At 53.5% G+C, this 11031-nt stretch overlaps 2 protein-coding genes across 7 annotated transcripts; both read left to right on the forward strand.

The window, feature by feature from the left end:
* The first annotated feature begins 47 nt into the window (after positions 1 to 47).
* On the forward strand, positions 48 to 2011 carry LOC133057858 (uncharacterized). Its single transcript, XM_061144927.1, has 2 exons — positions 48 to 371; positions 1254 to 2011. The coding sequence occupies exons 1-2, from the start codon at positions 287 to 289 to the stop codon at positions 1799 to 1801; spliced, it is 633 nt and encodes a 210-aa protein (XP_061000910.1). The 5' UTR covers positions 48 to 286; the 3' UTR covers positions 1802 to 2011.
* A 1018-nt stretch (positions 2012 to 3029) lies between these two features.
* Positions 3030 to 8239, forward strand: LOC133057859 (CMRF35-like molecule 6). Of its 6 annotated transcripts, XR_009693108.1 has the most exons (6): positions 3030 to 3399; positions 3852 to 4181; positions 4721 to 4765; positions 5930 to 6053; positions 6603 to 6771; positions 7357 to 8239. XR_009693108.1 is itself a non-coding variant. In XM_061144928.1 (5 exons), exons 1-5 carry the CDS (start codon positions 3339 to 3341, stop codon positions 7502 to 7504), a joined length of 708 nt encoding a protein of 235 aa, XP_061000911.1. In that variant the 5' UTR covers positions 3040 to 3338; the 3' UTR covers positions 7505 to 8239. The 6 variants fall into 6 exon arrangements, 4 of the variants coding, with proteins under 4 accessions (XP_061000911.1, XP_061000914.1, XP_061000912.1 ...); XM_061144928.1 differs by lacking the exon at positions 6603 to 6771 and having other exon boundaries at positions 3040 to 3399; XM_061144931.1 differs by lacking the exon at positions 6603 to 6771 and having other exon boundaries at positions 3040 to 3399; positions 3989 to 4181.
* Positions 8240 to 11031: the final 2792 nt, after the last annotated feature.

An 11031-nucleotide genomic window follows, 5' to 3' on the forward strand; every position in this document is an offset into this window, starting at 1 on the left:
GTTCAAGTTTTGAAATCGATTGAGGGGCCATGAGTGAGTCTTCTATTCAATAGCTTAGTCTCCATGACATGTACGACCAAAGACCTGGGTAGGCGTCCCACAGTTTCAGTTCAAACTGCATCGTGATGAACTTGCCAGCACCAAAGATCTCTGAGAGGCAGGTTATCATCCTGACTCATCTGTTTGAAGCAGCCAGGACCTGGGCAATTGCGCCCACTTTTCATGCAGCAAATATATGAGGAGAGGACCAAAGTAGTAACCAGTAACCTAGGCGTTACTTCCAACCATGATTAAACAGAAGAAAGAGCTCAGCTTTTGTTGCTCACATTCCAGTTGGTGGACAGAGAGAAATAACAGACACAATAGTACAGGTATGCAGACATGCAGAAATGTCTAAGTCCACATTGAAGGGTATCTTTAGTAACACAAGATAAGAGGAGGTGCTATTGGTGAGACAGTAAGGGATGAGTCCTATCATCCTTGTGAAGAGGGTGATCTTTAACCAAGTCCAGAAGAAAGGAATGCAGTGAGCCCTGTGGGCACCTGGAAGAGGAGCACTCAGGCAAAGGGAACTGTGGGTGCAAACGTCCTGCCTTGGGAGCATCTTAGATGCGGATGCAGGGGAGAGCAGAGGGCAGATGCTTGCAGGGTCCACTGGTGCCAAGTTCTCCAAGAATCATGATCCAGTCGTGTTCACCAGCCTGAGTAGAAAAAGGAAAAGCAGGATTGGAGAAGTTAGTTTCCTGAAAGCAGGGGAGTCCTGAGAGAGGAATTCAGTCATTGATCCCTTAGCTGAATTGCCACAGGCTATGCTGGAAAGACAGTGGGCTTCAGGCAAGAAGGTGATATCAGCTCTTGGGGCCACAGCCCAGATGGAGACACACAGGGAGCCACAAATCCCAGGAGATCAATCCCAGAGGGGGTGTCCAATGGTCCAACGGGACACACAACAAGAGAACCAAACTCAGCTGGGAGGGTCAGGGAAGTTGAACAGTCAAGGGTGTTGGCTGTGGGTCAGTAGGAGGAATAGGGGTCCAAGGGTCTGGATGAGGCCCAGTGTGGGGATAGGGGCAGCCTGGGGGTGGATCTGGAGTCAGGATGAGGTGGCTGAGTTTTTGGCCTCTGCATGCTGCCACGAGCTGTGGGAGAGGCCTGGTCAGAACACGGGGGCTTCATCTGGAGAAGGGGAGGCGTCGCTGGGGTGATCAGTGATCGGTCAAGCAGAGTGACCCATCTCTATTGCATCTCTCCAGCTGTGAACTGGGACCCAGGTCCACTGCCCATACCCGGGAAGCGGGGAGAGTTAAGACCCACATGGAAGGGATGGGAGACCCTGGTTTCTGCAGACAATCTTAAGAAGCTGAGAAAACCTACCCGAGGGAAGGACTGCAGCCCCCTGTTACCCCCATCCCACTGCCCAGGAAGATATGACCGATGCCCCTGCACGTCATGTGAGCGTGCCACTGTGAGTGAGGAGGGGCGGTGTCTCATCTCTGTGGGCAGGTCCCTCCCTCATCTCTGCACCGTGAAGTGGCCCCTGCTCATCGTGGATCCAGGAGAGGCCCGGCAGTCTGCCCTCGGGCCCCTGTTGTACAACCGCCCCCTGTGTGCCACTGATGGGGGAGGAGGCTCCTCTCAGCCCCCAGGTCCCCAGCTCCTCATCCTTCTACCCAGCGTCTTCTCCTCTGGCTCCTGTCCATTCTCAGTCTCTCTCTGCTTCTCAACGGGGAGTAGCCTCTGCCCAGAGGCGGAGTGTGAAGAAGGGGTCAAGGAAGGCTGGGAACAGCTGATCTGTGTCTAACGTGGGCAGCGAGGGGCCCGAGATGGGGGGAGCTACAGCCTGAGGGATGTGTACCCTGGGGGGAACCAGAATCAAGATGGGACATAGCAAGTTTTCTGGGGTCATAGGGCCAATTTGTAAGGCAGGAAGTGGACTTTGGGGTCTTGTGGGGGCAGAGTCTCATGGTTGCCACAAGCTTCAGGTTGGAACAGAGAGACCTCTCTGGTCAATATCAGGACCAATACATCATGCAAAATGCCAGGCTAGATGAATCACAAGTTGGAATCAAGATTGCCAGGAGAAATGTCAATAACCTGAGATATGCAGATGACACCACTCCAAAGGCAGAAGGTGAAGAGGAACTGAAGGGCCTCTTGATGGTGAAAAAGGAAAATGAAAGAGCTGGCTTAAAATTCAACATTCGAAAAACTAAAATCATGGCATCCCATTCTATCACTTCATAGCAAATAGATGGGGAAACAGTAGACACAGAGATAGACTTTTTTTCTTGGGCTCCAAAATCACTGAAGACAGTGATTGCAGCCATGAAAATAAAAGATGCTTGCTCTTTAGAAGAAAAGCTATGACAAACTTAGACAACATATTTAAAAGCAGAGTCATTACTTAGCCAAGAAAGGTTCATATAGTCAAAACTATACGATTTTTCCAGTACAGATGTATGGATGTGAGAGCTGGACCATAAAGAAGGCCGAGTGGCGTAGAATTGGTGCTTTTGAATTGTGGTGCTGGACAAGACTCTTGAGAGTCCCTCCAACAGTAAGGAGATCAAACCAGTCAAACCTACAAGAAATCAACCCTGAATATTCATTGGAAGGACTGATGCTGAAGCTGAAGCTCCAATACTTTGGCCACCTGATACAAAGAGTCGACTCATTGGAAAAGACCATAATGCTGGGAAAGATTGAAGGCAAGAGGAGAAAACGTGATAGAGGATGAGATGGTTGGATGGAATCTTCGACTCGATAGCCATGAGTTGGAGGAAATACTGGGAGATAGTGAAGGGCAGTGAAGGCTGGCATGCTACAGTCCATGGGAACACAAAGAGTTGGACACCGCTTAGTGAATAAACAACAACAACAAAGACAGACAGGCTGATGAGTATGAAATCCACCCCCGACCACAAGAGAATGTGTCACAAAGGGTGGAGACATTCCTGGAAGGAGGAACCCAGCTTGTCCCTGACCATAGGAGGTGGGAGGGGCATGGGGCAGGGGGGGCATGTGGGATGGAGAGAGGACCAGCTGTGGGTTGGGTGAGGAGGGGGCAGCCTCCCCGATGGAGAGGCCCTGCATGTGTCCAGTCCCTGATTTAGAGGAGCTGAGGGTAGCAGGTCCTTGCACCGGACCAGGCGTGTTCCCCTCCCCCTAAGCTTCCTGTCCCCTGACCCCTGACCCATCTGATCTGACCAAGGACAGCACCAGGAAGCAGAGAGGTCCAGAGAAGCAGAAGTAGGGATGGGAAGGGCCTGTCTGAGGAGGTCTGACCCTGTCCCTGCCCGGGGCCTGGCTCTGCTGCAGGTGACATCCCTGCTGGGGAAATGACCCCGAGGGCCAGGGCCGGGTGGCTGCCTTCAGCTCTGCTGCTGCTCCAGGTCCCAGGTGAGCGGCTGAGCCCTTCCTGGGGAGGGGAGGGGGCAGGGCTGGAGCTGGATGAGCCGGGGGGAGGGGGAGAAGGTTTGAGGAGGGTCCGCTGCCTGTCTCAGCAGCGAGCAGGAGGGTTCAGGGCGTCAAGCAGGTGAGGCTGGTCCACTGTGCTGGTGGGAGGGGCGCCTGTGATGGTCACACCTCAATGGTCACAGTCAGAGGTGACCTCCTGGGGCACCCCCCCCACACACACACACGGAGGTGTTCCCATCCTGGGCTCTTCTGTCTCTGAGGACACCCTCTCCTCGGTGAGGAAAGAGCTCCTCCCCATATTCTTCCCCTGGCCTGAGGAAGGCTCCCTTGCTGCCTTGACCACCTCCAGACCCCACGGACGGCTGACAGACCCGCATCCGGGGCTCTTCTGACCCAGGCCCAGCTGATGAAAGCTGAACCCGATTGTTTTCCAGGCTGTTTGTCCTTGAGTGGCCCGAGCAGAGTTACGGGCATCGTGGGGGGATCGCTGAGCGTGGAGTGTCGGTACCGGGAGGAATTCATAAACAATTCCAAATACTGGTGCAAATTCCCGTGTGTGTTATTGTGGAAGATCATGGAGACCAGAGAGTCAGAGAGAGAAGTGAGGAGGGGCCGCGTGTCCATCAGAGACCATCCTGCGAGCCTCACCTTCACAGTGACCTTGGAGAGCCTCAGAGAGGAGGATGCGGGAACATATGTATGTGGGATTGATGTGCGATTTTCAATTAATCCCACCTTCCAGGTGGAAGTGTCTGTGATCCCAGGTGAGCCTGTGACGTCAACTCTAGGGCTGCTGACTGTACCTGGGACCCTGACCCTCAGGGAGGACCTGGAGCGGAGGGTGTCCTGGGATCCGTGATCAGGACCCAGGGCTGAGTGGTCGACAGGCACATGTGCACCTCTGGTTCTTCGAGACCTCCTCTGTGTCTACCCTGACACACCCGCACAGCTGAAGCTCTCCTGGGTGGAAGGGGAGGGAGATACACCCTGAATCTGGGTGCCTGCTGCCTTTCTGACCTGACAAGGGTCAGGTCTACTCTGAAGGTGACTCTGTGTCTCTTCCTGGACCTCTCTGGCAAGCCCTAGGGGACAGGGACCAGCAGGGCCAGCAGAGGACATTGCAGTGTCATGGAGGGCTCCTGGGGCCCCAGCCTCACCGAGCTGGTCCTGGGGATCTGCAGCAGCCTCGAGAGGGGGGAGGCAGAGTCCCGGATCCCACGTGGGGCTCTGGATGATTTGGAGACCCCTCTCTGCTCCAGCCTGACCTTGCCTCTCCCTCTTCTTCTGGCACCTGGTACCCAAGGAGGAAACCCAGAGGGGCCCGTTAGGCAAAGAAGGATGAGGAAAGGTAAAGAGGAAAAGGGTCTTAGGAGGTGTTATGGCTCTCAGTAGACCACCACATGCTGAAAATGAATCCTTAAACTTTTCTTTCTTTCTCTTTGGCCGTGCTGGGTCTTGACTGCTGCACGCGGGCCTTCTCCGGCTGCAGTGAGCATGGGATGCTCTTTGCTGCGGCGCTCGGGCTTCTTGCTCAGTGGCATCTCCTGCTGCGGAGCACAGGCTCTAGAGCACAGTCGCAGGCATTGTGCACGCCTGGTGGCGTGTGGGATCTTCCCAGACCAAGGATTGAACCCCTGTCCCCTGCAGTGGGAGGCACATTCTTTGCCACTGGACCACCAGGGAAGCCCCAATAAGACTTCTTTAACAGAAGGCTGCTCTGGTTTCCTAGGAAGCCAGCCACAATCCTCTGTCCACACACACGCTTTCTCCCCTGACTGCTTGCTCTGACGTAGCCCCCGGCTCCCCGAGCTCCTTCCTGCTGGCCCCTGCTTCTCTCTCACGAGGGAGGTTTCCTTTGTGTGTTTCTCTTTACAAGAACAGAACTGAAAGTTGACTGGTTCCGCGGGGTGTGTCGGGGAAGGGCTTTGTCCACTAACCTCAGGAGAGGCCACATTTCATGGGGTCCACCAGGCCGGTATTTCTCTAGATCTTTCCGGTCATGCCCTCTCATGGAGAGGACTGCCTGGGACCCTGGGCCTGGCTGACAGGGACACGGGGTCTCCTGATTCAGCTCAGACTCAGCTGCAGGACTTTCCATCTGAGCTTCGCTCCAGCCTCTCCCCTTGCCCGTCACTGTCCACCCCGTCTCTCTGTGTTAATCCCTAAAGAATACGGGTCACTGCGCATTTGTCCCCTGGCAGGGTGGGCCAGGAGGACAGAGGTGTGTCTGTGGCTGGGGTGACCTGGAGCCAAGTGCCCTCTCTACACTCTCAGATCCCCAGGGGAGCAGGGTCATAAGCCTCTGCCAGTGCCCATCTTGGTGGGGGCATCTGGAGAGGGGCAGGGAGGGGGGCCGAGGGTGTTGGTCAGGCCTGGGTGTGGCCAAGGGGTGGTGGACACAGCACGTCCATCCAGATGGCGTGAGTGACCTTGACTGTGAGTCAGAGCCACACTGGGACGGAGAGGGGGACCCAGGGAATGAAACAGGTCCTAACTTGTGTTTCTCCCTCAGTCACTATGACAACCACCAGCCCCGAGAGGTCCACAAGCACCCCGGAGTCTCCCACGACCCTGCCAGTGCCCACCTGGAGCACCGTGTCTGGGCCGGAGGCCCCTGATCCCGGCCAAGCTCATCGGTAAGGGACCCCCATCCCAGGACATCTCACCTGGGTGATTTCTCGGTGAGCCCAGGGAGTAACAGGCCAGTGTCCCTTCACCAAAGACCCTAATTTATTCAACAAATTCTGTAACAAGAAGTAAGGGTCCTACTAAGTGCCTGGAACTCTCGTTGACTTGGGATGCAGCAGCAAAGCACACAGACCCAGTCCTGCCCTGACAGAGTCGTGTTCTAAGAGGGGACTCACATGATGAACAGATCGACACGCCAGTCGTATAAATACACGACCTACTGATGATTGCTTGGAGGACAATGTCACCTGGGTGATGGGCCAGCATGTGTGGGAGGGTGGTGGAGTTTGCTAGTTAACACACAATGATGAGAGGGCCCCTAACTGATTCCAGACACTTGAGTGGAGGCCCGCAGGATCTGGGGGGCCAGGTATGCCGGGATCCTCAGAAATAAGGCCCCAGGCACATGGAGGAACAGGGTGAACCAAAGGCCCCCAGCCAGGGGCAGGGCAGGAAACAGATGCTCTAGGCATTGGTGACCCCTCTGTCCCCTGCAGCCCTGCTCATCAGCATCATCTTGCTGAAGAGACCTGGCCTCTGATGGTGCAGAGCTGAGGGGGTCACTCTTTCACCAGCCAAGGGCTTTAAAGGACTGGAGCTTTGGAGACCCTGGGCAGATACTGGCTGCTCACTGAATAAGACAGAAGAGTTCCTGTGCTCAAGAAGGTGATGCTCTACTGGCTAGCAGACATCAACCAAGTCTCCCAGTATTGGGTTCAGTACCCTAGACCGCAAATCCCCCACATGAGGAGTGTCTTAGATGTTTCCGTCATGTCTGACTCTGTGACCCCCACGGACTCTAGCCCACCAGGCTCCTCTGTCCATGGGATTCTCCAGGCAGGAATACTGGAGTGGGTAGCCAATCTCTTCTTGAGGGGATCTTCCTGACCCTGAATCCAACCCGGGTGTCTCCTGCATCGCAGGCAGATTCTTTACCCTCTGGGCCTCTGGGGAAGCCCCCATGAGGAGGGCTCAGATAGAAACCCTCCTAAGGCCCAGGTCCCCCTTGGATCTCTGGTCTCCCTCACATGATTCTCATAGCCACATCCACCCTTATGTCCACAGTCCTAAATCTCAGGGGCAATTCTTGAAGTTCAGGGTCCAGAAGTCATTCAAGTGGGGCTGCTCTGTGTTGGGTTGATCCTTGTTTAGATTCTTGAGGCCACAGAACCTGGACGCGGGCCAAGCAAGGTGGAGAGCCCAGGGTCTCCCTGAGGATGCTGCTCACTGTCTGTCCCCGTATCCCCACAGGCCCCTGCTGGGCAGCATCCACTTCCTGCTCCTGGTCTTCCTGAAGGTGCCCCTGCTCCTCGGCATGCTCGGTGCCGTCCTCTGGGTCAACAGGCCTCTGAGGAGCTCTGCAGACAGACGGAGTCGGTCCATTTATGAGAACCAGTAGCCCCCGTGTTCATCGTGTTCTCTTCGATGATGCAGTCGGACCACTGAATGGAAATGACCTTCTGACTCACCTGTCCTGTATCACACTCTACCACTCTCTCAGAATACTGCCTTTGTGGATTTCCTTGTAGCTTTCTTTCCTTGCCCATGATTCTCTGAAACCAAAAGCATACCTCCTCAATGGGTGCTTCTGAACTGTGACCACAGATCAATATTGACTTCAGAGCTTTCAGCTCATCCGCGGAGCATCACTCATGCACTGAAGTCTCAGGGGCCCTCTCTGCAGGCTTCAAACCCTAGGAGTGTGGGAATCTGGCTTTTGGATCTGTTTTGATGGATCCAGGCAGTTCCATGGTTTCCCACATGATCTGTGCTACCATAATCACCCACCTTCCACAGGTCTCGGATCCAGAGTGGGGAAACTTCCAGTTGCTGAATGTGTCTATTTAATTAGGCATTCTAAACTCAGGAAACAACAATGCAGAGAGTCGACAGTCCACGGAGCCAGCATGCATGGGACCTGAATCAAGACTCCATTCTGCATGAACTTTCACATCCCACTGTTCTGTCTAATGGCCCGAAGGACCATGTGGGATTCTCCAATTGGTGTCAGTTCAGAACAGAATCCAGCATTGCATGGAAAACCAGATTATTCCCTTCCCCATGCCCAGTCAAACTGGTTCGTGTGTTTAGGTCCTTTGTGGATGGCTGGTAGAAAATAACCATATGAAATTTATGCAACTATCACAGAATCCTTCCTTCCTCCTTTTGAAAGTTAACTCAAGTCCCACTGTCACCCCATCATTCAAGGTCCGTGGTTATAGACCTGGTTCAAGTTTTGAAATCGATTGAGGGGCCATGAGTGAGTCTTCTATTCAGTAGCTTAGTCTCCATGACTTGTACGACCAAAGACCTGGGTAGGCTTCCCACAGTTTCAGTTCAAACTGCATCGTGATGAACTTGCCAGCACCAAAGATCTCTGAGAGGCAGGTTATCATCCTGACTCATCTGTTTGAAGCAGCCAGGACCTGGGCAATTGCTCCCACTTTTCATGCAGCAAATATATGAGGAGAGGACCAAAGTAGTAACCAGTAACCTAGGCGTTACTTCCAACCATGATTAAACAGAAGAAAGAGCTCAGCTTTTGTTGCTCACATTCCAGTTGGTGGACAGAGAGAAATAACAGACACAATAGTACAGGTATGCAGACATGCAGAAATGTCTAAGTCCATATTGAAGGGTATCTTTAGTAACACAAGATAAGAGGAGGTGCTATTGGTGAGACAGTAAGGGATGAGTCCTATCATCCTCGTGAAGAGGGTGATCTTTAACCAAGTCCAGAAGAAAGGAATGCAGTGAGCCCTGTGGGCACCTGGAAGAGGAGCACTCAGGCAAAGGGAACTGTGGGTGCAAACGTCCTGCCTTGGGAGCATCTTAGATGCGGATGCAGGGGAGAGCAGAGGGCAGATGCTTGCAGGGTCCACTGGTGCCAAGTTCTCCAAGAATCATGATCCAGTCGTGTTCACCAGCCTGAGTAGAAAAAGGAAAAGCAGGATTGGAGAAGTTAGTTTCCTGAAAGCAGGGGAGTCCTGAGAGAGGAATTCAGTCATTGATCCCTTAGCTGAATTGCCACAGGCTATGCTGGAAAGACAGTGGGCTTCAGGCAAGAAGGTGACATCAGCTCATGGGGCCACAGCCCAGATGGAGACACACAGGGAGCCACAAATCCCAGGAGATCAGTCCAAGAGGGGGTGTCCAATGGTCCAACGGGACACACAACAAGAGAACCAAACTCAGCTGGGAGGGTCAGGGAAGTTGAACAGTCAAGGGTGTTGGCTGTGGGTCAGTAGGAGGAATAGGGGTCCAAGGGTCTGGATGAGGCCCAGTGTGGGGATAGGGGCAGCCTGGGGGTGGATCTGGAGTCAGGATGAGGTGGCTGAGTTTTTGGCCTCTGCATGCTGCCACGAGCTGTGGGAGAGGCCTGGTCAGAACACGGGGGCTTCATCTGGAGAAGGGGAGGCGTCACTGGGGTGATCAGTGATCGGTCAAGCAGAGTGACCCATCTCTATTGCATCTCTCCAGCTGTGAACTGGGACCCAGGTCCACTGCCCATACCCGGGAAGCGGGGAGAGTTAAGACCCACATGGAAGGGATGGGAGACCCTGGTTTCTGCAGACAATCTTAAGAAGCTGAGAAAACCTACCCGAGGGAAGGACTGCAGCCCCCTGTTACCCCCATCCCACTGCCCAGGAAGATATGACCGATGCCCCTGCACGTCATGTGAGCGTGCCACTGTGAGTGAGGAGGGGCGGTGTCTCATCTCTGTGGGCAGGTCCCTCCCTCATCTCTGCACCGTGAAGTGGCCCCTGCTCATCGTGGATCCAGGAGAGGCCCGGCAGTCTGCCCTCGGGCCCCTGTTGTACAACCGCCCCCTGTGTGCCACTGATGGGGGAGGAGGCTCCTCTCAGCCCCCAGGTCCCCAGCTCCTCATCCTTCTACCCAGCGTCTTCTCCTCTGGCTCCTGTCCATTCTCAGTCTCTCTCTGCTTCTCAACGGGGAGTAGCCTCTGCCCAGAGGCGGAGTGTGAAGAAGGGGTCAAGGAAGGCTGGGAACAGCTGATCTGTGTCTAACGTGGGCAGCGAGGGGCCCGAGATGGGGGGAGCTACAGCCTGAGGGATGTGTACCCTGGGGGGAACCAGAATCAAGATGGGACATAGCAAGTTTTCTGGGGTCATAGGGCCAATTTGTAAGGCAGGAAGTGGACTTTGGGGTCTTGTGGGGGCAGAGTCTCATGGTTGCCACAAGCTTCAGGTTGGAACAGAGAGACCTCTCTGGTCAATATCAGGACCAATACATCATGCAAAATGCCAGGCTAGATGAATCACAAGTTGGAATCAAGATTGCCAGGAGAAATGTCAATAACCTGAGATATGCAGATGACACCACTCCAAAGGCAGAAAGTGAAGAGGAACTGAAGGGCCTCTTGATGGTGAAAAAGGAAAATGAAAGAGCTGGCTTAAAATTCAACATTCGAAAAACTAAAATCATGGCATCCCATTCTATCACTTCATAGCAAATAGATGGGGAAACAATAGACACAGAGATAGACTTTTTTTCTTGGGCTCCAAAATCACTGAAGACAGTGATTGCAGCCATGAAAATAAAAGATGCTTGCTCTTTAGAAGAAAAGCTATGACAAACTTAGACAACATATTTAAAAGCAGAGTCATTACTTAGCCAAGAAAGGTTCATATAGTCAAAACTATACGATTTTTCCAGTACAGATGTATGGATGTGAGAGCTGGACCATAAAGAAGGCCGAGTGGCGTAGAATTGGTGCTTTTGAATTGTGGTGCTGGACAAGACTCTTGAGAGTCCCTCCAACAGTAAGGAGATCAAACCAGTCAAACCTACAAGAAATCAACCCTGAATATTCATTGGAAGGACTGATGCTGAAGCTGAAGCTCCAATACTTTGGCCACCTGATACAAAGAGTCGACTCATTGGAAAAGACCATAATGCTGGGAA

The sequence above is a fragment of the Dama dama genome, chromosome 5 (assembly GCF_033118175.1).
Source record: "Dama dama isolate Ldn47 chromosome 5, ASM3311817v1, whole genome shotgun sequence".
NCBI lineage: Eukaryota > Metazoa > Chordata > Mammalia > Artiodactyla > Cervidae > Dama > Dama dama.